The 27,234-nt window shown below is 40.6% G+C and overlaps 1 protein-coding gene across 1 annotated transcript; it reads left to right on the top strand.

The window, feature by feature from the left end:
- On the top strand, positions 1-27,234 carry LOC141008202 (liprin-beta-1-like). Its single transcript, XM_073480450.1, has 25 exons — positions 1-160; positions 7,671-7,750; positions 9,255-9,460; positions 11,031-11,111; positions 12,396-12,509; positions 12,601-12,711; positions 14,885-14,977; positions 16,765-16,873; positions 18,874-18,935; positions 19,027-19,093; positions 20,080-20,198; positions 20,405-20,478; positions 21,954-21,990; positions 22,333-22,480; positions 23,345-23,480; positions 23,557-23,679; positions 23,759-23,909; positions 24,291-24,402; positions 24,488-24,576; positions 24,780-24,902; positions 24,993-25,118; positions 25,384-25,572; positions 26,250-26,411; positions 26,560-26,625; positions 26,752-27,234. The coding sequence occupies exons 2-25, from the start codon at positions 7,687-7,689 to the stop codon at positions 26,839-26,841; spliced, it is 2,652 nt and encodes an 883-aa protein (XP_073336551.1). The 5' UTR covers positions 1-160; positions 7,671-7,686; the 3' UTR covers positions 26,842-27,234.

Below are 27,234 nucleotides of genomic sequence, written 5' to 3'. Positions count from 1 at the left end.
GGCTCTTCAGCGGCGGTTGGGATGAAAACTTCAGTCCGCACAGATTTCGATGGGAAGGTGAACACCGACCATGAAGCTCCTGTGAGAAGAGCCTGGAGTAAAGCTACTGGACGCTGCAGGATCCCTCCTTTCCACGTTTCTCTCGGTCGAAAACAGAAAAGTAAGTTCACCGAAGTTTTAATTGAACTTCTCGGCTGAGTTTTAACGCTTTGTTTATGCGAGCTTCGTCGGGCTGCTAGCTTAATTTGTGTTAAAAACTAGCGACCAAACCCGCGTTTTTTGGTTCAAAGTGCTTTAAATGGAGGTGAAATGTGTTTGTGTTGGATAACTTTTACATCCCAACTGAGAGTTAAGCTCGTTTTGCTTTTGTTCGTGTCTAATGTGACTTTTATTTCTGTTGGGACTCAATATTTACAGCACATCTGGTGACTTTAGCTAGTTATTTTCTTCAATTCTCTTGTTTTGGTACCAGAAGTAACTTGTCTTTAGGTTTTGCATCGTTTCTGTGATATTTTATTACTATTTTATGGTTTTATTCATGTCACAATCACAAAACTACTCCACAAAGACAAACAGCTGCATTATTAGTGCTTATTTTTCATATTAGCACAAACCTGACATGTTAAACCTACAATATCAGAGACATGTTGATCCAAGTCTCAAGCAAGCAAGTCCCAAGTCATTTTTCAATGGTCGAGTCACATTTTCCCCTCAAAAACACTGCAGTCTGACCTGCAGTGTCCTGCTTTTATAATGAGAAAAGACAAGGGACTTGTACCTGTCTTAGATTATATTATTGGCCAGATTATCTAACCTGTTCAAAAAATAGGACAATACATTGATTTTGTATTATAATTATTGATATTCGGTGAAATACATGTTGTCAAACAAAAGCAAATAACTTTTTTAAAGCTGATTTTGTTGCTTAATTTGTTCTCAATCAAAATATCTACCCCCCAAATCACTTTTAAACTGTAAAATATGGACAGCCAGACTGGAAGCACTAAAATAAATAAATAAAATAAAAGACATTTGAGTCGCCCTGTCTCAAGTTAAGTCATGAGTCTTTAACTTCCAAGGCCAAGCCGAAACTCCTCTGTTATTTATTTTCTGCAGTGTTGTTAAAATTATCCAAAAGTTGTACTTGAATAGAAGTCTAAAAATATTACTGAATATCGGGTCAACTTGAGTTGAAGTCACAATGACTTGAGTTCACATCGCTGCTATTTTTATATCATAGAGAAGAACAACGAGAGAAAGTAATATCATCAGATTTTTTTACCTCTCTGAGTGGTTAAGTTTCTTTTAGTAAGCTGAATTATGCTAGCTCTGTGTCTAATTTAACCAGAGCTAATTTATGCACACATATCCACTTATGTCCAAGCCAACTCATGATTCACTGTGGTGAACCTCCACCAGTCAGACTCAGTTTTGGCTCCTGCTAACATCTACTTTGCAGCCAGCCCAGCGTCGGCAGTTTAAAGCCGCTTCTGGTCCCGTGTCAGCTTCTTTTATTATCACGCTCAGACTTCTGCAGCCTTTGTTTGGGTAAACCTCTGTAGTGTACAGTTGTTCAGGAAAAAAACCTCCCTCCTGAGGCGCTGCATGACCTGCTGCTGGCAGCTCTCCACACTGCGTACGTCTGATGATGTCTTGCCTTCCGGGCAGAGAACTGAAAGCATAACAAAGGATTTTATTTCCCTCTCTGACAATAACCATATTTGTATCCTGCTGCCGCACTCTCACGGCTAACGGATGGCCGCTCAGAGATATCCATGCTGCTGCTGCACACTTGCTTGCACAGCCATATCTGGTGTTACAGTGGGAGAGCTAGCATAATAAAACACTGCTCAGTGGTTGTTTAACACACAAATAAATAAATCTGATCTCCTGGCACCAATCATCTTGTTACTGCAACAGGCGTTTGTTTGTTGCTCAGGCAGGTAAAGAGGAGGCAAAGTCCACTGTAGGCTCTAGTTTGTATTAGCAGCTAAGTTGGCCTGCAGTAAGATCAACACGGCATCAACATAAGTTTTTCCTTTCTTATTTTTCTTGAAGCCACGTGTCAAGACACTTGATGGGCACCTTTCCATCTCGGCGACCTTTTTTCCTGACATCTGCATTCCTTACATTCTTGGTACAGTACTCTTGTGGTGGTTTGTTTTGAAAGAAGGGAGGTGTCACTTTTGAGTCGCATGATGTATTGGCATGTTTACGTCCTTGTGAAATTGAATTAAAATTCTAACTTAATATGAAACATTTGTCCTCACTACAATCTAATCATAGGAACGGTTTTATATAAGAGTTGTACTAGTGGCTTTTGGGGATTTGCGCTGTTTGTTTTGTTGGTCCAGTCAGTGCGGAGATTTCTGGGAAATGGCAATTTCTGAGTAAGAGGAAGACATTTCTCCAGAATGTGCCAGGAAACGCTTCCTGACAGGACTGAGTGAAGGTCTTCCTGAGTCTGGGGATGCCTCTGTTTTGGAGCCATTCATTGTAGGCACTCTTCTGGATCTCTTTTTACTTTGCAGCGTCTCACTGATCTCCTGAGTCCAAGTTTACAGCCGCAGCTGTGAAATGCCCAAAATAAGACTTCATCCTTAGAAAGGGCTGCTTCTGTGCAAAGACTGTGATAACAAAAGCTAGAAAGGCAGTTTTTCTTGGCTTGCTGTGATCTCTTACTCAGTTCCTCCTGCCCCGTTTCCACAATCCTCTTTATTATTTTCCCCTCCAATGTGATTTTTGACTGTGATGTAGTTAGGGCCACATGGAAAAACTGCAATAACTTGGGATCAATGTCGCAGTGCTATCATGTGAGTCTCTGAAAGACAAAGAGTTGTTTGTGCAGACTTAAAGCAGTAGTTTAAAGTCTGTATTGTCGTTTCTGTCAAACAGTCTGACCTCACAGCAGCCCAAACTAGAAGTCCGGCGGATCATCGGAGGGGGAAGTGTAAACAAAAAGGCAGAGTGTTTAAATGGTGGTTTGATTTCACGTGGGATTGACTTCCAGAAATGCCAGGTCATGCTTCATGGCCACGTTACCTTTTTTTACTGCTGTACTGCAACTAATAGAGCTGAAGCTGTAGTAGCTGTAGTTTGAGTCTTTTGTCAAGCAGAAATGCTAGTTCCAAGTTCTACAATTTGAGACTTTGTTTTGTTTTTCTTTGTCTTATATGACACTAAAACAAAACAGCTTTTTGGTTTTGGATCGTTAAACAGAGAAAATGGATACATATTTGAAAATACTGCAATTAAACCATGCTGCATCATATTACTACAACCTCCCCTACCAACACCACTGCTACTTTACCTACTGCCACAGTGACTTTTGCTAATACCACTAGACTTTTTAAATAGATGATAATTCTGTAGTATGTGAGTTAAATTACTCAGGACATGGATAGAGAAGTGAGAGCATTGTTTAGGACAAGTTTTGAGCTGTTTAAAGAGCGCAGACAGAAGGCAGATTATGGCCTGGAGATAGCATAGTTTGTAGGGCTGCAACAACAAATTAATTGATTTAGTCAATTGAAAAGAAAATCTTGGTAATGGATTCAATCGTTAAAGAATAACGTTTGTTCCAAGTTCTCATGCTGTATCAACTTAAAAGTGCATGCATCTTCTGTATTATTGGCTATAGCTTCACAGCATCGATAAATAACCGATATTATAAAGTTCCCATTATCAGGCCAATATTTGTCATTCATTCCTAGTTTTGATACTTGTTGTGATTTGATTTCTCAAACAAATTTGGCTTTTTATCCAACAAGTAGTTCTAATCTCTTGACTGCTACTTGTGTTACTGTACTACAACAACTAATGCTGTTTCTATAAGTACTCTGAGCCAGTTCAAATCTGAAATGCACATCTGTACCACAGCTGGAACTAGGGTATTGGAGCACGAGTGTTTCAGGCACCAGCAGAGGCGTGTGTTTGTGTATATGTGTGTGTGTGTGAGTGTGTATTTTAGACCCCGACCACTCAGCGTAGGGTCAAGTAATCCCAGCCTATTTTCTTTTCAGATTTGTCCCTCCCCCTCCATATATCTTTCTCTCCATCTGGTTGATGTTAAAACCACCTTACAGCATTAGAAAATTCAAGTTTGCTTTTCAGACAGATGGGTCTTTTCTATAAAATAGACTTGGAAATATGTCTACTGTCAGATACATTTAGATAGGCGACATTGATGCCCTTTTTAACAGGATTATGTGAATGTTCTTTTGGAAGCAGAGTCATTGTGTTTTTAATGTGGTTTTATACTATTAGCCTGCCAGTCAGGGCTTAAAGCCTTTAATGATGTGCGTTCAGACATACAGTGACTGATTATAGTATCATTTTGGACAAAGAAGTCAGTTTGAAGAAGCTGTCACTAGACCTTTATTCAACACATTAATGACCTTTGTAATACGAATGATTTCTACTTGGCATAAAGTATTCAAATATTAGCCAATGAAAAGTTATGCCGCCTTGACAGGAATATATGTGCAAGTGTACAAACAGTAACAGCTAAAGGATAATGGTAGTGTCCTTTCTTTAGTACTTCATACCCATTTTCCACCAAATTATTAACAATCTGTAGAGTATGACACGCCCACTTCAGTTCACCCTTCAGGTCAAGGAAAACCTGGCAAATGGGATTCCAGACCAATGTATTTTTGGTCAAAATGCTCAAAACGGTCCAAATTAGGTGAGTGAACTGTACCAGAACCTGATCCATGGAAAACTCCTGTCAGTATCAACAAATCTCATCCTTGTGCTATCTCGCGAACCAGCACGCTTTTTCCACCAGTTTTTAGTGGAAACTTTGCAATCAAGGATGCGCCGTTAGCAGAGAGTATAAACCTGATTAATTTACGTTAATTGCTGTAAAGAGTATTTACATCAGACGGACAGTATATGTGGTATTGAGTCAAAATGGCAGGTGCTGCATCCATGGTAATGAAGGAACGTGTCTATAAACGCAACAGTGTGGCTCATTAAAGTGTTTTTCATAGTTCTTGGACAAAAATGAAAGCTCTTTGGCTTTGGATGCACATTAGTAGGATGAGTTCATCGTTGGCCTTTGTCTTCTAAGGGTGCTAATTGATGACCTGACTCGTGTCTTAGTTTCCAACTCAATAAAGTGCTCAGAGTTTTGTCTGAAGGGTGGAGGGAGGGAGGGAGGTCACAGAGGTCAGCGGGGATGTCAGTACCAGGCTTCAGTGTTTGGTCTTCAGGAGAACTAACCTGCTCAGGAATGTGTGTAGTACTCACTCCTCCACTGTGGCGTTATCAATCATCATCACCAACACCGTCACATGTCTGAGGAAGTGGACCCTCATCTGTGGTCTTCTCTCTTGAGGATTTGGTCAGAAAATTCTTTATGGATGAGCTGCTCATCACTGACCTGAAAAGAAGTAGAAAATACCTCAGCCTGGCATTTTTAAAGGGGTCTGGTAAGATTTTATGAGTCTGAAGAATGGATAGACTAATGGCAAGGTTCAATGCCATCTTCTGCCAGATGGCCACCAGCAAATGTGTGGTTTGATTCTCTCTCAGCTACACAGAGTGGGATTTCCCATGAAACTCATGATACCAGATTTGATGCGGCGTTAATCACAAGACAGCAGAGAGAGGATGAGCTCACCCTCAGCTGTGGTAACACACTGTGATCTTGCTTTATCTCAAAATGTCTTTATCCTACTTTTTTCCACACCCACACGATGCATGCAGGCTTTGTAGATTATAGAAGATAGCAGAGCAGAGACTAATAGAGCAAACGTCGGTGTTTTGCTCTTCATGTTATTTGTTGTTTTCTGCACTCACATGGAGAGAGAAAATACTTTGGATTCCCAACAAAAATCAACAACAAGATTTGGGGTTCTCACATGGAGTGAAAACAAGCAGCTGACCAAATACAGCTTCCACGCTGGTGAGGGTGAGTGAGGCTTTCCCACTAAACTCTGGAAAAACCTGCAGAGGAAAACACATCAATTGCAAGATGTGTATCTGTGGCATATCCCGTGGGAACTGTAAAAGATAGTTGGAAAGCAGGTTGTTTTATTTTGAAATCCGAGGCACGTTTAGTGACCAGAAGGCCATTTACTTTGTGCTTTAAATCTTGTGAAATGGTTCATGTTTGGGCAAATAACCATGATTTTCATTGTCTTCATTGGCTTCTAATCAAGAAAAATGACTTAAAAAAATACTTAAACCGAATAATTGATCATCAAAATAGTTGGTTATTCTAATAGTTGGAAACTAATCGATTAAGCGTTGCAGCTGCAGCTCATGTGTGTCTACATAACCAGAAATCTGTTCATGATAAATCTTAATAGTATGTTTATGGAGTCAGGCAAACACACAGCAGTGTGTATGATGTTTTGGAAGGAACTTAACCCCCTTTTTCTGTGGAGTGTGTTGTTGAAATTAGGCAATGAAGCACTCAAGGCCCCTTGTGTTAACAGCAGACCCCAGCCCCCAGCTCATATTGAGGCTATTGGTTTAATTATGCTCCTAATGCCCATGTTTTACCCTGCTGGGTGTGACACTGTGACCCCAGAGAGGGAGGAAATGAAGTAAACTCTGCAGCCCCTACCCCCGCTAACATGGGAACAAGTAGAGCCACTGTTTTTATGTTGTTAGTCCTAGGCTTTAGCTGCTCTCTTTCCGTACTGTACTACCCCAAAATTCATGACGGCCATTCATTCTAGTGTTTTTGTGCCCCCTGTATATTCAGTCACCCTCCCCCCCGCTGGGGGGGGGGGGACCTGTTTTTTAATCAGATTTCGTTTGAAGTGATAAGTGGTCGATGCACGTCAAGGAGAGACATGTGATAAGTGTTTGAATCCAGCGGTCATGGGGATACTGTCCAACTTTGTTATGGAAGTTTGAGATGCCAAGCATGCCGATGCTTCAAGGCCTGAGACCCCTGGGAGAATAGTGCCATTATTCCAGATAGGAGCCAGCCCATGTGCACCCGTGACTGCCGGAAATAAGGGCTGCTGGGTAATAAGTCCTGGAAATCACTTTTGTTTTTTGTCTCTCAAGCAGCCAGACTGCCGTTTGTTGTTCTGTTTGTCAGAGGGATTACACAGAAACTTCTGGAGAGGATGGGTCTTGGCCCAGAATAGATCCCATTAACTTTTGGTGCGGAACTGGATAAAGAGACGGATCAAGTACATTTTCCTCACTTTCTTTTACACCTTGAGATAGGGGGTTTTATGACATTTTCGTTAGTTTATCAGGGAATAATGCATGGATCTTGAAAAGAATCGGGCATACTTAGGTGGCCGGTGTCTATGAGTGAGTACAATTTGATGCAGATCCAAATAAAAATCCAGATGTATGCTTTTGATATGTTTTATTTGGTTTTGGATTAGGCTTGTAGGACTGTTGGGTCCTGGTACCATTGTAGTTTAAATACTGTTGCCTCATCTTCTTTTCATTTCCAAAACCATAACTTTGCAGAGGATTGCTACTTGACTTTGAAGTAATCATTTGTTTGAAGTAAGTTGGTTTGCTGCCTACGTTTCTCATCTTGCTGGGTAATGTAAATTCTGGGGAACCCCCTCTCTGTGCAGTGGTTGAATTCAAAGCGTACTCTGTTATTTGTTAATGTCTTATCCTTGGCAGAGTGCTTCAGGATCTTTCTTGTACTTTTTTCTTACTCTTATTCTTTTTTCTTTCAGATTCATTGAGGAGAAGATGATGTCTGACGCCAGCGATATGTTGGCAGCCGCCTTGGAGCAAATGGATGGGATCATAGCAGGTAACCACATGGTGCGCTTGGACTTTAAGACCTGGCAATAGCACTTTTTTTAAGTGGGCATGGGTCTAGCCACATCTGGAAAGCATTGAGTTGCAAGCTGGGAATACTACGTCCAGTGGACGGTAAAACAATGTGCCCTTCTCCTTCTACTCCTACCTGGAGTTTAATTTAATCCTTCTGAATATACATTAAAGTTCAGAATAAAAGCTGAAATTGTGCTGCTGGTTCACTGGCTCTTTCTGCTTCCACTGCATTCCTCCACCATGAGAAATGAAAGAAAGTTTCCATTGTCCCTGCAGTGACGGAAACTAATGATTATTCAAGCTCTGTGAGTTTGGACTACAAACTCCTGCTTGGGAACTTTTGGCCACACTCCGGCTACTTGTGCCGCTGCAGATGAGCAGAGCAGGCTTTAGTTTCAGAGTCCCTACTTTTCCGCTGATGTGTGTAATTATAGCACTGACCTTTCCAATGGGAGCGAGGCGACTGATCACATGACATCCAGCCCAGTCCCCCCTGTTTCCGCAGAAACCATAGCCGTCATCAAGCCCCACTCCCTCGCTACTGTGGGGAAGCCATGATTGTTGGGATATTTGTTTATTTAGCCCCCTTTTTGTTGTTGGACATCTTCATTATGTCTGACATTTAAGAGAGATGACAGATGGTGTGGAGTAGGCTGCAGCAGACAATGAGAACATCATGCGCTTGAATTTTGTCAACATGCTGTTCCAGTTTTTAAGAAAAATCAGAACATTTGATTTGTCCAGATAGATGGGATATAATTTTCAATATTTTTTGCTTAAACTGTGTCACATGATGTTTGATAAAATCTCTATAAACATTTGCTTGTCTGGCATGTCTGCTGGACTGTGTTTGTGTTTGTGCAGGGGTGGAGATGATACCAATATGTGCCTAAATATAGTTATTTTGCAGAAATGTTAGCTTGAGAGGAAGTTAAATTATTGGTAAAAGATACTCAATGTTCTCGGTTAAAAGATTCTGAGTAGCTTATAAACTGGATGTTCTCAGGGCAGATGATGTACGATACAAAAGTATGATTACATTTAAAATACTTGATTAAATAAAATATACAAAGCAGAGTAAACTGGATGGAACCTAATGAACTGATGATGACGGCGATGTCTACACTGTTTGTTTGGCACCCAGAGCCGATGAAGAAGTTTGGCTGCGTGTGGTGACAGACACAACTTACAATTTCTGAAAAAAGACGTAAACATGCAGTTGCATAAAAGCTAAAATTTACAGCTCTGGTTAATTAGTCATCCTGCTCCCACCACACCCACTGATCAGCACCAAATGTCGCATTGGCTTTAAATCTTTCCTTTTCTGTCTGTGAGAATCCAACAAATAGATTTTTAGTTTTGAATATTCTGCCAGCTCAATGATCTATTCTAATTTCACAACTTCTTTTTATGACTCATGTGAAATAAAGAGGGTTTCTTTGTGTCATCCCACATCTAACTCTTCCTCTTCATCTCCCCAGGCTCCAAGGCCATGGACTACTCCAACGGGTTGTTTGACTGCCAGTCGCCCACTTCACCGTTCCTGGGTGGCCTTCGGGTGCTTCATCTGCTGGAGGACCTGCGGGGGGCGCTGGAGCTGATGGACAACGAGGAGAGGGACAACCTGCGGTGTCAGATCCCTGATTCCACAGCAGAGGGGCTGGCAGAGTGGCTGCATGGACGACTGGTAAACATTTACGTTCTATGTGTGGTCTTAGTTGTATGTGTTTGCTTTCTTTGAATCTTTTGCTTGTCATTTACTGCTGTGGTTTGTTCTAACCACGCTCCGAGTCTTTACAGTCTTGGCTCTTTGCATATTTTTCGCTCTTGAGGTGCTGTAACTTGTGATTGGAGCATTTATCTCTGGTGCCATTTACACCTGTCATTTCAGCTTTCTTGTGACACATGAAATCCAGATGAGATTTAATACACATGCGTTTACACTGACAAGACCACAGATCAGATTGCAATCCGTCGTGATACACGCAAATTACAGCTGTAACAGTTAGTCTAACACTTCCTCGTTCTTTATCACTTATTATAGTAAATGAAGAGTCTTTGGGATTTGGACCATTGGTTGGATAAAAAAGTTATTTGAAGATGCCACTAGGGAAACTGGATGAGCATATTTTGGACATTTTATTGACGATTTATCATGAAAATAAGCGGCACATAAATTATAATGGAAATAATTGTTAGCTGCGGCCCTAGTGTCAATAAGTTCCTTGTTGGAACAAGCAAATGTTTGACATTTTTGCTTGAAAAATGACAAACGATCAACTAATTGTTGCAGATCTAGATCAGTTAAAAGTTAGGGTCACCAGTCGAAAGTCACTTTAGTAAGACAGGGTGAACAACACCTAACTTCAGTTCAATCCCAGTGTAACGTCAGCTATTCTTATCACATAGGACAGCCCATATGATAGTGTGTTCAACATCTGGATAGAAATCATCTCTTCCTCTTCCTCAGGTTGTTTCAATTATGGGATTTCAATTCATCTCGTGCCTCTTGGATGCATTTGAGTGCAGATGGTGTCCCTGATTCTTATTGTCAGTGTCCAGAGAGAGAAAGTGTTTATTTTTGTCCAGATTAATAAAACAAACGTGTCATTCTTACCATCTTTTTTCTGCAGCTCATGTCTGTGTATGATAATATGAGTGTCTGTATGACTTATTCTTTGATCTGCTTTGCATCTGTTGATCCTGCTCATGCCGTGACTGTTTATGTGAAAGTGCTGTTATGACGTCCTTCGTGAATGATGGAGTTTCTATAGGAGTCCTGCTGCAAATAGTTTCCATCCTCCAAACTCACGTTGTCTCGGGCCAAGGCTCTTGTTTTTCTTCCCTCACGGCCTCGTTTCTCCATGTGTGATATCTGAGAGAAGAGTTTGCTTTTGATTCAATTTTCAAATCACTTGCATGTGACAGCACTATTGAACCTCACATGTTTCTCTGAGAATTCAAACTCGCATATCTGGTCAAGGGAACCATGTGAGTTCATTGTGTGGGATGTTATATGGTCATACACTTAGGTGGCATTCACCCATCAGAAAATCTGTGTGGCTCAAGGCTGGTGTGTATTTTCATTTGGATGCCTCTGCCAGAGCTGTATTTCAACGTGACAGCTAAAGGCATTCCCCCTTTCCCGTTTTCTTCATGAGCTCTCCTCTCAAAAGAAATAGCAGAGGAAAACATTATGTCACAGATGCAGCAAATACTGTTTTTTGTTAAGACAGCTATTGTTTTTCTCATTTTAGACGAACGGCCACGGCTCAGAAGCAGTCTACCAAGAACGTCTATCACGACTGGAGAGTGACAAAGAGTGTCTCATTCTTCAGGTTTGTGAGCAAAGCTCTTCATTGTAGCCACAAGACAGCAGCACAATTACTCTTGAATTGACAATTAAGTGGTATTGTAAGTTGCTGCATCTGGATAATTACCACTGACAAAGAGGACGTGTTCTCATTCTCGTTTGCTGATTTGTATGTTTGTCTGTTAGTCAGCAGGATATTTTAAAAACAGCTCGACAGACTTTCAAGAAATTTGGCAGAAAGATCCCTCAGTTCAAGACAAATCGATAAATACCGGTTGACAGATTTTTGGAGAAAACATAAAACTTCGTCTCCAAATTTGGCCAAGTCTTCACTAACGTCTGTACCTTTTTAAAATATTTGGAGGAGCAGGGAAAAGGTTATTCATTCCTCTCTCTATCAGAGCCCGATTGATATATCTGGTTCCTATCACAGATATATTGGTTAACAGTGTATATGTTGTAAAATGTGTGTATACTGGCCGATATATTGATATAGGTATTTTTTGCTCCCTAATATTGGTAGTCAAGTCAACTTTATGTTAAGTAAATTTAATTCATTGAGCCCAAAATCAGATATCACATTGCCTCAGTGGGCTTTACAATCTGTACAGTGAACAACAAACCTCTGTCGTTAGACTCTCGATTCAAGTAAGGAAAACTCACCCAAAAACCCTCGTAGACGAGGAAAAAAATCTGCCCCATCGACCCCAAATGTCGAGTATCTGTAGGGCAAAATTCTTAAAGGGAAGGCCTGTTTACATACAGCTTTCCTTCTCAGTCCATCTCTCAACACTTCCAGTGTTACTGCCCTGTCTTTGGCACTCAGCCCCACGGACATTTATTCATAGAGGTCACAAGGACATAAAAAGGTTCAGCAGTTTACGTCACACGTAACGAACAGTGTCCGTGTCAGTGGTGATAAAGTCCCATCTCACACACAGCAACAATGTGGCTCTTTGATGTGTGTTTGGAATAATTTTTGGAACACAATGGGGCTCTGTGACAAAGAGGAAGAAGATGTATCAGGAGCTGGCTGCACAGACAACACTTGGTAGTAGAATCAGTTCATTGTTGGTTTAGATAAAGAATATCTCCGTCCTAAAATAGCAGCTACGGATTCATCTTTGTGCAAATGTTGTATATTTGTGTAAAAATCTGGTTTAAAATGTATACCAAAGTCTTCCCAACAGTTTCTGTTATCAAAATCTTAAATTGTAGGTGTTTATGTGGCCTTGGAGGTCCCTGCACTATGTATTTTTTGAATGCTTTCAAGTTTAAAATAAATCCCTTATGTCTCACCATTGTCCAGGTAAGTGTTCTAACAGACCAGGTGGAGGTTCAAGGCGAAAAGATACGGGACCTAGACAACTGCCTGGAGCATCATCGGGGGAAACTAAATGCTACAGAGGAGCTGCTGCAACAAGTAAGGCTGCTACAAAGTTACACAACTTTCCTTCTGGAGTTTAATTGAACACAGAAGTGCAACTTTACCGAGCGTACGTCTCGCTCTACAGGAGCTGTTGAACCGGTCAGCGCTGGAGACCCAAAAGCTGGAGCTGATGACTGAGGTGTCTAGTCTGAAGCTGAAGCTGTCTGCTGTGGAGAGAGATCACCGGGACAATGAGGTACGCCGCTGTCCTTAACATGTACTCCGTGTGAAGTGGAGCAGAGATGGCTGAGAAGCTCTGAGAGTCGCACCTGCACTTTGTTTTATGTGCTGTTTGAGTCCTGGCAGCCGCACAGTCATTGTTTTAAAGTCACAAAGGTCTGTCTCACTCCACTGGAGGGCTCAGAGATATGTCATGTGGTGCAGCGTGAACTTCTCCGAGGGTTACAAAAGAGGCTTAAACACTTCTTGTGCTCCAGCAGCTGTTTCCTGCCAGAGCCCCTCCACCCACATCCATACCCATACCTCTCCCTCCTCTCCCCTCTCTGAGGGGCTGTGAGAGTTATAGTTTCCATACACTCTGTCCACTAGCTGGGACATATATATGGAGAATATTATGTGGTTTCGACACAGTAAAAGCCTGGAGGGAGTTGATTGAATTCCATGCAAGTTTGTTTTTGTTTCCATTTAGCCTCCATTAAACTTTAAATCAAACTGTAAAGAACACATAATGTCAGTTGTTCTACCTTTAGCACCTGATTGGCTTATTTTATATCCAAAATCTTAACCCTTCTCAGAGTCACAACCCAGTCAAACCAACAAGTCTTTCCATTGACGGCAGTTGGTCTGTTTAAAAATGAAAATACATACGTACATGAAAAGAGCTCCTTATAACTCCAGACTCTGAATCATTATTAAAAGTTATCCAGGTGGTTGTCTTTACTTGACTGAATGGCTTTTCATGACGATGGGGGTTAGATCTAGCCCACAATGTACAAACTTACACAGCCAACACTTTTAATTTACCGCTAGTTTTTTGCTGTTGATGGACAGCAACAGAAAAAATATGTTTTTCTTGTGTAATTGGCTGTGACCATCTCGAATCACACTTTGATGGATGTCTGATGGTGCATGTACTGTGTCATTTGTTGTCAGTATAAAATGGTAAGCCATGTTGATTTCTCAGCGTTTCCTCTGTAATTGTTTTGTAGCAGTGGTGGCAGGGGGTAATTTCCACATCCATCCCTGTTGGTCTTATTTCGGCTCTAGTTTTATAAGTGGTTGCAGCACTAATGTTATTTATATTCAGTTACTTGATCATGATTCACAGGTCACTTCTACACACTAGGCCTTTTGCTAATGCATGTGTTATTTTGTTTTGTTTTTTTGAGCTGTGGTGGTAATGTTCTGACGGTGGTGGTCAACCGCTCCCGAATGAATGTAGCGTAAACACAAGAACATAATGTATACGGTTAGAGTGTATAATGAACTGGGAAACAGCTTACATCAATCAAGGCATGATTGGACCTGAACTGCAGAAACTCTGAAGTGTAAGTGTAGTGCCACTCAAAGTCGAGTGATTGCAATTAAAATAAGCTGAATTTATCCTGGAAAATGTAACACGACTACTCAAAAACACATACTGATCTATTTCTAATTCTTTTAATTTCTTCTCCATCTGTGAGCACAGGTGAAAAACAAGTTTTGTCAGGAACACAAAACATGACAATAATGTTTGCTAGTTTAGTTTGCCAGCATACACTGCATGTACCTTGTGTTTAAAGTGCATGGAGAAATTAAAACTCACCTGGAAGAAAACAGAAATGATTTTAGTCTCCTACCTAAAACAAGGAGTACTGTTACAGCCTCTTGTTGCTGAAATGAGTTCCAATAATTCTTACAAACACTTCGTCTGCCAAAACTTTCAGAGAAAGATGATCCTGGAAATACTTTATTTCGCCAGTTTTTCCAGGAAAAAAAAAGAAAAATTCAAAAAATTCAAAATGGATCACCAGATTTTTTTCTCACTTGCCTCTCGGGGGTTCCGTTGAAATAAACAGCCTGAAGCTCAAAGTTTGAAATGAATGATTGGGAATGATGTGAAAGTAGACAGTTTCTCCAAAGGGCATTGTTGCTGTTGATTGTTATTTTAAAAAAAAGACGTTTCACACTAATTGACCATGTCGCCCCCCTTTGGTCCAGGATTTGTCTCCATGTGCAGACCGAGCTTCTCAAATTCTCTCCAGTGGGACAAACGGTCAGACAAATAATGTTTGGTGCTTTTGGCAGGAAATCTCCCCTCTTGTTAAAAAAAAACTCTGAACTCTCTCCCACACAGTCTCCATAAACCTCCCCAGTGCAGGTTTCTGTCTCAGTTTAATGGGTAATGGGAGTTCTTTCCTCCTCCCCAGGGTTTGTACCAGGAAGTAACGGACCTGCGGTTCAGGGTGACTGACATAGAGAATGAAAGACTGCAGTGTGAGAAGAAACTCAAAACTACAAAAGTGAGTGTGTAGAGATAACTGCTGAAGGTCCAGTCAGCAGACACCTAATTGTTTTACGTTTGACAGAAGATCTGAATTTATTTCTACCCTTTGAATGCATCATTATGTGTTTTAAAACCTGTGAATTTTTCCCCAGTGACCTTGTTCCTTTGCTCCCTTTTACCCCCTTTTTTCACCTCCTCGTCCTCCCTCCTTTCTACTGTGATTTTAACATCCTTCTGCAACATGCTAACCTGTCAAGCGTCCAAAGTGGAACACTGAGCGGTTCACTGGAGCCGAGGTGAACGAGGTTTAATCTCCAGCCTGTCCTCTTCTCCTTTCTGGCCCTTTTAGATGCTCTAAACCTGCTCCTTCTCCACTGCTGCACAATGCTTTCCTGACTTTCACCACACTCGCTGTAAGTGCTTCCACCTGTACCGGTTTCAGGATTTGTACCAGGTTCAGATCCTCTATTAGCCTTTCTTTTTATTAACACCTGTAGACTGAAACGTTATATTTATAAACTTGCTGTTACGGACGGCAACCATTTTCTCTCTAATGTATATTTCTTTAATTTTAAAGCTACACATCTTGTTAATCGGTACATCAAAGTCATTCGTTGAACGGTAATGTCTGTGAGTTTTCTGTCTGTTTTTCAGTGTGTCCACAGTTTAGTGATTAGTAATAGCTTCCGCTGAATCATCTCACAAGACCCACAGTGTTGAACTAACCAACCAAATCACTAACTGACCTGCTGACTGACTAATTCTTAGTAATGTTGTCTCCTGATTTTACACACGAAAGTAAGAGTTTATTCATCATGAGGAGCACTACTCAGTTTGTTAAAATTTGTCCTTCTCCTAAACACTTTTCCTTGAAACTAATGATATTTTCATTGACGATTAATCTGTTGATTATTGACTTGATTAATTGTTCAGTCTCTGGCCTGTTAAATGTCAGAAAATTGTGAGAATGTTGGTTAGTGTTTCCCAAAGCCCAAGATGAAGTCCTCAATAGTCGTTTGTCTACAACCCAAAGATTGATTTTTGAGTTTACTTTCATAGAGGAGTAAAGAAACCAGTAAATACTCGCATCAAAGAAGCTGAAATATGAGAATTTTTCCCCTTTTTTGATTTCTAATTTCTAATTTTCAGACATAACAGTGACAATGACACACACATTAAGACAAGGAAAATAGGCCTCATTAAAAAACAGTTAAAATATCAATCACGTCCAAGATAAGTTCCTCCAATATCCTGTTTTGTCAGTCGAAAACACAAAATTATTCAGTTCAGTATGAGGCAAAGAAAAGAAGGAAATCTAAAAGGCTGGAAACAACACCCGTTGCTACATAAAAATGACTTTGACGATAAATAGATTATGAAAATAAGTAGCAACCATCCTTCTTTCAATTGACCAGTCAACTGTTTTTCCTTGAAAAAGTACTGAAACCAATGAATCAGTTATCAATTTAGTTGTTGATTAATTTAATAGTTGACAACTAATCGAATAATTGTTGCAGCTCTAGTTGAAGGTAGGTCCAGTGTATCCCAGCTAAAGGAATTAAGAAATCAACTTCCATCAGATTTAGAGAATTTGACTAGCTCTCATCATGGCTGCCACTTAGATGCTTCCAGAGAATAATGCTCCGTATTATGTGTCCGGACACTAAAAGCTTGTAGAAAAAAGAGGTAATTCAAACCAAGACTAAATTGAATCTATTCGTCTCTCCAAGTCTCCTTCACAAATAAAGTAATGAGAATCTCATGAATGGCAGAATGATGACTTCAAGTCTTCTCTCATTAAAGGAGGAGCTGCAGCTTCTGCAGAGGCAGCTGGAGGAGCGAGAGGTGGAGCTGAGGAGGCTGAAGGACGAGAGCAGACTGAGGGCGGACGGCCACAGCAGAGCTGACGGAGGTGGGAGCTGTTTTGATTACTGTCTGGGATCGTCTTGTTTTTCATGGACTCTAATATTACAAAAGGGTTTATGGGGATTAGACAAATAGACATTTCACATTCCAACAACACCAGATCCCCCTCCAGCAACCTTTCCTGGAAAAATAATGGGCGCTTTTAATTATTTATTTACTTTCTTCACAGTCTAAACTGTAATGAGGCGATTCAAGGCCCTTTTGTAAAACTTAACTCCTTATCTGTTCGTCTGTAGTCTCCATACCAAACATATCTAACCGTTTCACTCCTTCCACCCTCTGCTGACCTCATCTTATCCACTGATGGTAAAGGAATGCCATTTATTTAAAGGGGAGCCATATACGTGTCTGCCTGTATACAGTATAACCAGATATACTGGTAGCTATTTGTTTTGTCTGCTGTCTCACTGTCCAAGTGCAGGTTGTTTGTTCAGACACTGACAACATCATTCTGTGAAGCTACAGATTTTAGATGTCTGCTTTTAGAAGAAAAAACAAACTGCAACATACAAAAGAAAATGATTTTAAAAAGCTCAGAAAGATGCTATTTGCTGGCTTTTCTTCTCTGAGATCAGACTACAGAGGCAGAGAACAGGAAGTTCAAAGCTCAACGACACTTTACACAGGGTAGATGATCGTTAGCACTGAGCTTCGACCAAAGTTTGTCCGACCAGTAGGTCACCATGACTCATACTGTTACGCTCTGGATTCTGAGAACAAAATTGTTACAGTACCTACATTTTTTTGCGGAATATATTTCCTGTCAAATCTCTTTTTTTCAAATGCAAAGAGCGCTGTACAAAGCATTCAGGTTGTTTTTCTACTTTGAATGTCAATTTGTAAGTTTTTATCTGAAACATAATATTATTCTTGAAAGATTTTTAGTTGAAAACATTTAAAAATGAACTAAACTTGTCAACAGAATGTGGAAAAAATAGCAATTTTGACATCAATGACATTTATGTATTCTGTTGCAGAGATATCTTGAAAAAACACAACACTAACATACAGTATTGTCACCTTAAACAGTTGTTTTGGCGAGCATGTTTGCAAACAATTATTATTTACACATCGAGCAGAAAAAGAATATTACTAAGATTCAAAAAAGAAAGATCCGAGGCACTCTTCAGGTTAAAAAGCCTTTCTTCAGATGTTTTTTTATGGTGTTATTCTTAAAAACACTGACAAATGCGTGTTTAGAAACAAGCATTGCTTTGTGTCACAGCCTTCTTCAGGGTCACCCTACTAAAGGGCTGCGTCATCCCATTTTGTCTGAACTTCCAAGCTCTCCAGACATTCTTTCTGATTTAAAAAAACTCAATTAGAGTCTTGTTTGATGCCCAATATTCACTCTCTTTGCTCTGTTTATGGTCTCTACCAACTCTGCTGCTGCAAAGGGAGTATACAGTTGGTTAACCAGAGTTTTACTGCGAATAATAAAAGCGAGACTGAAGCTGACTCTAGTTTTCTGGGTTGAAACATGACTCAGAATTAATTCTAACTATGAACAACCCCTTTTTTATATATGTCATTTGATAATAAAAAAAGATAATAAGATAATAAGATTGGATATTGGATCATTCGGATTTGATTGAGTTAACTCCAAACCTCGAACCCCATTAAGATCCCTCAGTGTAATGACAAGCTCTACTCTGGTCAACAGACTTCAGTTCACATCAGGTTTTCCCCCTGCAGATAAACAAGGTTTGGATTAGATTACCAAGTGGTTGGCACATGTTTAATAGAGAAAACTTGTGTAGCGCTCCCAGGAAAACACTCTGAAAGTCCCTATTTCTGATAATTTGTGGTGATAATTGAATCAATCATTGCCACAACAAGCTGAAACAGAAGCCCTTCTGACCACCAGCACGCTGAACTTTAGTGGCTTCATTATCTCTGGTTCGTGCTGGCTGGTTCAGAGCCAGTGGGAGTTGAAGGTAAACTAAACCTTCCACAAGTATAAAGCATGTTTTTTTTTTCATCCAGATACAGAAGTGTTGAAGATGAAGAGAGTGTTGGAGACACTGGCGTCATCCAACGATGAGAAGGTACAGTGTGATGTGATGCCGTTGCTGAGCAGCTGCTTTGATTTACTTGAAGCAGCTGAACCTGGAACATCATGTATGTTTTTATCTGCAGGAACGAAGGATAAAAGAGCTGGAGGAGACGCTGACAAAGTGCAAGAAAGTGCAGGAGTCGGTCAAAGGTCAGACTGTGATCACAGAACAAACATTCATGTTATTTACTTAACTTGATATGTAGATTGCTGTCACCGCTTCAATATTAAATCAAAGTTTGGGGACTTTTTGCAAATGTTTTGTCACACAGCAGAGTCTCTATTTCCAAATCAAAACGCTCTGTTCCTGACTTTGGCTTTAAAATCTCACACAGCAATCAAAATGAAGACATCTGTGTCAAATTATGGCACTAAGGACATCTGAAAATAAACTGTTCATCATCAATTTAATGCTGGAAAAATGTAACTAATTCTCCTCAGAAACAGAGTTTGCAGCTGTCGTGTCCCCGAGATTATAAAAATAGCACTAAGAAAAAACATGCAATGTAAGCAGAGGTCACTATTTGACATGATGTAGAGCGAGAGAGAGAGTTTTATTTATATTATGCTGTATTACTGTAAACATAAATAATGAAGTCTAGACTCCGAGTCAACCAAAAATTACAGCAAATTGTGCTTTCATACAGTAGAAGAAATGACAGCATCTTTATATTCTGTACACCTGTGTCAGAATAAAGCAAGTAAACAGATACTTTAAGTTATTATCAACTTAAATTCTTTTTATTATTCTTAACATTAGTTTATTTGTTAGGGACGAGAACAGAAAACCTTTGACAGTTGCAGTAGCAGTGTCCGGTGTGCTGTACATGAATATAGCTGAAGCTAGTTTCCAACACTGGTCCCTTGATGGCCGTTAACAGTACCAGCAATAATAAGTAGGTGAAATTCATAAAGTGCACTGCAGTATCCACCAGAAACATATATTTCAGCAATTATCTGAGACACCTACACCACAAAACAACCACCAACATAACAAAAACTAAATTTAAAGAAGACCTCTGTTCCTGTACGCTTCATTATTTCCCTTAATGTATCCTAAAAATGTGGATAAACTGAGCTTTGTGGTTTCCGGCTGCAGTACATCCCTAATCACTGTCCTAACCGTCCTCTCTCAGACAAGTTAAAGGAGGACGACTATGCAGATATCCCAGATGATCCCTCTGTTCCTGTATCCATGGAGGTGGATCAGGTCACCCTGGCGTTGGTGGGGGAAGCAGGAAGGAGCTCTGGCGAGGTAAACACAACCTCTGTCAAAACAATTCGCACACAGGATGAACCCCAGACTGCACACTTCCTTTTAGAAAAGCTCAATTTTCAGCCTCCCACCCTGAAATGGTTCCTCCCTGGAATTCGGAGCTTCTGTTCTGGTTATTAGTTTTTGAGCTGTGTGAATGTTGAGAAAATATGTTTGATTAATCATGTTGCTGTCTGTTGTCTCAGTCGATTCCATGTATAGCTGTGCTGTCTGAAATGAATGAACTGGACAGAGAACGACAGCTGCAGGCAGCAGAGAGGTAAAACTGACTTTCAGATCTAATTATTGTTCCCACGTGTTATTAAACCCCCATCGTCTCTGCTTTATTTTTCGTCTCATGGATAGAATTAAATACACTGAAATGTCTGCACAATATATTAAATGATTCTGGCTGATGTTTTGGACCTTTCTTTCTTGGCATTACTGAAACATAGGGTTTGTGGGTAATAGAGTAACAGTGCTTTGGGTGACAGAATAGCTAACTCACTCAAAAGGTGCCAAAAAATGAATTTTAAATCAACCATGGCGCATTTAAAACATAATATATTACCACAATTCTTCATTTACCGTATAGCTTTGCACCTATCATCTCTCAGAAAAAAGTCTGATCTACCTCAACCAGATAATTTATGTATTTATTCTGATTGGAAAAAATGTGTGTGACAGAACATATAGACCTCTGCTCAGGTTGAAGGAGGTCATACTGTAGCTATGCTGGGAATGTGAAGTCGTCTGAATAAAGGTGAAATCTGGAGGGTCAGGAAAATGACAATCAAGTCCTAACAAGAGGTCTAATCAAGCAGCAATTAAAACTGATTGTGAATTGTCCAGTCGTGAAGCTGTTGCAGCTGAAAACAGTCATCTAATTTCTCTCCATTGTGTGGATGTTTGTGTCAAATAAAGGACTCATTCGTTCTGTTTGATGGAATGAGGGCGTCGAATAACATTTGCATCATGTAATGTCACTTTTAATTATGTGGTTTGTCACTAAAGAAACGGTTCGTCTGTGTTACCTGACATGAAGGGTATTTCAGGACTCCCCTCTGAACCTCAAGGAGCTTCTTAGTGTTTTTCTCCGAGGACATTTATACTCACTGCTGGGTCTGTTTTCACAGCGATATATAAGTCCTGTACTTGTATGAAAGCAGCACTAATGTCTTTTATGAATTATTAAACATTTATAATGCCATAAATCATAAAAAAAGAACAAATGTCAGCTGAATTCTGAGGTGCCAGCAAGTGTTTTGGAAAAATAAGGAGATGGATGGCACCACTTGCTCATGTTTTTCTGTGGTGCTATCTCTCTTGTCTTCTCCTATCTGCTCTGTGTAAACACAGCCTGCAGTTCAGCTGAATTTTTTACAGATTTTCTTGTCAACTATTGTTCTCAGCCAAGTCATTCAAGAGTCCTCAGTTACCCCGAGGACCACAGACTTTCACGCTTTTTACAGGATCTAGTTAGTCAAACGGTTTATTTTGGGTGAAATTTTAAATGAGGCACAGCGATAAAGCGATGCGTTTGTTGCACATGATTCATTTAAGGACTGTTTGAATTGTGAAACTCTGATGATTATTTCTATTTTTACAGTCTCTGGCTGTGATGAATGCTGTTATTTTAAGCTAGCTTGTTTTTAAAGAAAAGAGGCTTTCAATCCTGCTGGCAGGTTGTGGAGTTCAGGGGGTTGTTCTTGACTAAAACTGTAATACTATAATACTTGTACTTTGTTATTTCAGTTCCTCAGATGTCCTGCAGCCGGGCAGCACTGACCAGGTAAGACCAGGACACACTACAAACACCTGACTGTACTGTCATATTGTTTGCAAACACTCAGTGTTCATTAATTTTTCATTTTGACCTTTTGAATGCGGAGAATGTGATTTTTATCCATGTGAGCAGGTTGAATAAATGACTGTCAGAGTGTTTTAGCTTCTTTTATGACTCTTCATGTGGTCACAGGACCAATCACAGGACTCGCTTCATGAGCCTGACAGTCCTGCTCTGACACCTAGTGGTGAAATGGCACAACTACATTTTTATTCTTTTACTTAAACTTAAACTAAAATGTTTTATCTTTAGCCATGTCCTGATTGTTCTACTGTCTTACTCTTATAGGCTAAAAATAAACCTGGTTCTTCACCTCCCACCAAGTCAAACGCCACAAGTGATGAGAGTTTTGGCACCAAGAAGGCTCGTTCTTCTTTCGGTCGTGGCTTCTTCAAGCTGCGAGGAGGGAAGCAGGCGGCCAGCGCTCCAAACCTCGGTGACACTGAGCTCCTAATTCCTATATTGTCCCTGAATTTATCACATTTATCTCTGTTATTTTGCTGATCCTCATGTTTCTTTCACGGCTCTGTAAATTGTGAAGACCGAACCCGGAGTGCCAGTGCGCCTGTGTTAGGTACAGTAGAGCAGAGAGGGCTTGTTGGCCTGCAGTATGGCTGCTCTGGATTATACAGCTGGATGTGAATAAACACAATACTGACACAGCAGTGTGATCTTTTAACTTACTGTAGGTTAACTCTGATGGTCACATACTGTCATACTGTTCTCTGATAGATTAACACTTCTCTGAATCCCAACTTTTACTCCTGAATTTGACCACTGATTTTTGTTTTGTTTTGAATGAGAGACACTGAGCAGCAGACATTACACATCTTGAGTTTAACTAATGCTTATTACAACGACCTTTTTATATAAAGCGTTACCAAAACGAGTATTAATTTTCTGTTTCTCTATATTCAGTTTCACGAGAAAAGTTGGGAATCACTGCTCTAACTTATTGTTGAAAAGATGTTTTTCAAGAGTTTCTTGTCTGTTACTCTGCTGTGAGGTGTTTCTGTCCAGTTGTACCTTATCCATGACTTTAAACCATCTGCAATGAAGCCGTTTTATGGTACTTATCAGATAAATTGTGAATCTTTTCTCATTCACTTTAAATGAGAAAGTTGTCGTAGTGGTTGAAGTTCTTTTGCATGAGTGGTGTCAGCTGTAATACTCAAGTTAACTCGGTCGTAGTGGTGCTTCTGTAGTTGTTGTGCTGTAGTTTTGTAGCTGATCTGAGACTTGGTTTGGCCTCGTTGAAGTACGTTTGTTGTCATGTTAATGTGTGTGATTATCTTTACAGCTGAGACAGAACGTAAAGGCACAGAGCATCTAGACTTGGCCGGCGTTCCTCCACGAAAATCACATGATGGAGCTCCTCTGCCGTCCTCACCTGAAACCAAAAAGAAGTCTAAAGGCTTCAGGAAATTCTTTGGCAGGTAATATTCGCGGATGTACTCGCTGTATTTAAAGTCATGGAAGGCAAATATCGTTACTAATGTGATTCTCCTGCAGGTTAAAGAGGAGTCACTCCACCTCCTTCAACCTTGATGATGCAGCAGAGATGGAGTTCAGGAGGGGCGGAGTCCGAGCCACAGCCGGCCCTCGACTCGGCTGGTCACGTGAATCTAAACAAAAGTAAGTGTCAAAGAAAGAGTAAACTGCTGATGTCATAGTTGTACCAGATGATCAATAATTCCTGCTCTGTTCCCGTCAGTGCTGTCGATGTTCCGTTCTCGCGGTGGAGTAAAGATGAAGTGTGTGCTTGGCTTCACGAGCAGGGCCTCGGCTTGTATGTGGCCCAGTGTCAGAGCTGGATCAAGTCCGGACAAACACTGCTGCAGGCGTCACAACATGATCTGGAGAAGGTGAGGCCGCCACCAGCAGGAATGTGAAGGTTTTGGTGTCTTTGTCACAGAAATATATTGTTTTTTTCTTTATTCAAAATCTGAGCAAGGTGTGGTCTGAAGTATTTAAAGTAATTTATAAACTTTATTAAATTTAACTTTCCGAGCTCAAGTCTAGACTTCTAAAAGTCACTGTTATTTGAAGTAAAATCTTTTATCAATATATAAGATCATGTTAAGGAACCACTTAGGATTAGATCGCTGTATTAGATTGGTTTGATTAGATTAGATTTGGATGTTAACACTTCTGTAAGTAAAATTTTGAATGCAGATGAAGATCTGAGTTTGTTGCCATCAGTAAAAGTTTCTTGTTTATAATGTTGTGTGTGTTTCTGTGCTCAGGAGCTGTGCATGAAGCAGCCTCTCCACAGGAAGAAGCTGCAGCTGGCTCTACAGGCTCTCGGCTCAGAGGACGACGACCTCAAGGGCAAACTGGACCACAACTGGGTGAACAGTGAGTGTGACCTCATCGTTATTAATAAAAATGTCTGCACTTTTCCTGGAGACTTTTAAATTAAACGCACTGATGTTTGTTTCAGGGTGGCTGGACGACATCGGCCTCCCACAGTACAAAAGTCACTTTGATGAGGCTCGTGTTGATGGACGCGTGCTGCACTACATGACTGTGGTGAGCTGACAGAACTTTTTAAACCTTGTCACGTTGCAGTTCAACCTGTGTGGAGGCTCGTAAAACTCATCTGACATGAAAGTGACGAGAAACTTTTATGGCAAAAGGTCTTCTTCTTAATGATTTGATATTCTGAGTGAACGTTCCCCCGGAATTAACCTTTCAAGAGACTTTTGTGATAACTCTTTTATTTTGTTTCCCAGGAGGACTTGCTGTCTCTGAAGGTGGGCAGTGTTCTCCATCATCTCAGCATCAAGAGGGCCATTCAAGTCCTCCGCCTCAACTCCTACGATCCAAACTGTCTCAGACGACGACCCTCTGATGAGGTATCGCACAGGAAGCCACAACCTCCGCTCACCTCTTCCTTTTCCGTTTCAAAGCTGTTTCAAATTGATCTGAACTCTTTTGATTCCCAGAACAACTTCACACCAGCAGAGATCTCCCAGTGGACCAACCACAGAGTGATGGAGTGGCTGCGGTCTGTGGATCTGGCCGAATACGCTCCAAATCTGAGAGGCAGCGGGGTTCATGGAGGGCTGATGGTGAGAAGGGAGGGAGTAGATTATAGTTAAGGTCAACCTGATGATACTCAGCAGACACAGAGGGGAAACACAGCAAGAAGAACACGTTAGCAGCCAATTTAAACTATTTGTGATGTCGCAAATCATTCTCGAACACTCGCCTCTTAAAATCAGAAGAAACACACTTTGTCTTGAATGACAGCGATCACTGTTGTGTATATAAAAAATAATTTCCCTCTTTGACCTCTCACCGTGATGTTTCCTAAACGTCTGCGACTCTCTGCAGGTGTTGGAGCCTCGTTTCAACGTGGAAGCTCTCGCCCTCCTGCTCAACATTCCTCCCAACAAAACCCTGCTGAGACGCCACCTGGCAACACACTTCCACCTGCTCATCGGCTCCGAGGCGCAGCGGCTCAAACAGGACTGTCTGGAAAACCCAGACTACACTGTCCTCACCGCCACCGCCAAGGTCAAGGTACCTGCCCGTCCACTCGTCACAAACAAACCTCTCTGTTACCGTCACTGTGGTGAGAGCAGCCTCTCTGCAGGACACTGAAGTCATTGTGGGTCAGTCAGCAGACACATTTAGGCTCATTTTAGTCTTTTATTGATGAATATTTGCTGAAAAAATCTCACTCTTGGTGTTTACTAGAAGCTTTAGTGTCTTTCTATGGTCAGAATGCTGTTTTGTCACCTTAACAGATATTTAATTTACTGTCCGGTAAGTAACTCTTTTAAAAATAAAGGATATTTTGTATAATTATAAAGCTGTTGTGGAATTATATATGAAAATAATGTGATTTTCTAATGTGTATTATGGTATTTTCTTTAATGTTGGATAGTTTGTTTGTTTTGAGTCTGGAGCAGAGGATTTATATCTTGCACCAGAAAATTTTCAATAAAAACTTTAATTAAAAAAAATATATAAAAACAGAAATGCAGAAATCCTCAGTTGAGAAACTGGAACTAAAGAATGTTATTTTGTTTTTAAAAATGTCTGATAATAAATCCAATTTATTTTCTGCTGATAAATTATTCAACTAATTGCCTCATCTGTTTCAAATTAGTGCAAAACACTGAACATCTGTAGCTTCTCTGTCAGCAGACTCCCATAAGGACAAACTGCTGATTGTCTCCCTTTGTCTCCTTCAGCCCAGACGTCTGTCGTTCGGTGGTTTTGGCACTTTGAGGAAGAAACGTCAGGATGATGGCGAGGAGTACGTCTGCCCCATGAACGTGGAAATGCCAAAGAGCAGCAGTTTCCAGAGAGGAAGAGTCCTGATCTACGAGGAGAACCTGGAACACCTGGAACAGGTACGGAGATACTTCTACTGCTGCTCAGCTTCTTTCAGACGACACGTCGAGACGTTTGGTTTGTGATTGAAGCATTTTGAATGAAGGTTCTTTATTTTGTATCTGATTTGTCTGTTTCCTGTTCTTCTGTTTGTTTATTTCTTGGCAGATGGAAGACTCTGAAGGGACGGTGAGACAGATCGGAGCGTTTTCAGAGGGAATCAATAATCTGACGGTGAGACACTGAGCTGCTCCCGTACAGTATGACTGCACCTGACTTATAAGAATGACCAGCAATGTTGTAAACTGTACAAACCTGAGTCGTCATCTGAGTTCGTCTCTGCTCCTCTGTGTGTTTCAGAGCATGCTGAAGGAAGACGAGTTCTTCCACGAGGTCTCAGTCTGCCCTCCAGAGGTCAACGCAGCAGAAACAGAAAACTCTGGCGTTTGAGTCGCTTTGTGAAGAAATAACAAACTGTGCCAACATGATTCCCTCCACCTCCCAACAACATCCGTAGTAGAACACGTCAGACCTTTTCCAGTGTTTTCATCATCCAGAAGTTCAGCCATAGCTTTCATGATCTTTTATATTTATTGAAGCCGTCCAACATATGATGCATGAAGATTTTACTGCATTTATTTTATCATTTTAGTATGTGTGTTTTGTTTTCAGTAATCAGTGAGGTAAGAGAACTGGTTAGTCTTCCTCAGCTGAGTGCAATTCTCCAGTTTTTATGTCCTCAGCTGCAGTCAGACTTTTTATTCGTGGTACGTAAAGTTGTTTTATTTTTATCTTTTAGATCACCTCATTCAAATCACAGCAAACATTCTGAAAAAAAGCAAA

This window comes from Pagrus major, chromosome 14, assembly GCF_040436345.1.
Source record: "Pagrus major chromosome 14, Pma_NU_1.0".
Lineage (NCBI taxonomy): Eukaryota > Metazoa > Chordata > Actinopteri > Spariformes > Sparidae > Pagrus > Pagrus major.
This window is presented reverse-complemented; position numbering and strand designations above follow the sequence as displayed.

Coding starts and splice junctions, on each gene's coding strand:
- LOC141008202 (XM_073480450.1), top strand. CDS start 7,687: ATGATGTCTGACGCCAGCGATATGTTGGCAGCCGCCTTGGAGCAAATG. Junction 22,481..23,344: donor GGCCAGCGCTCCAAACCTCG/GTGACACTGAGC, acceptor TTATCTTTACAG/CTGAGACAGAACGTAAAGGC. Junction 23,910..24,290: donor CACAACATGATCTGGAGAAG/GTGAGGCCGCCA, acceptor TTCTGTGCTCAG/GAGCTGTGCATGAAGCAGCC.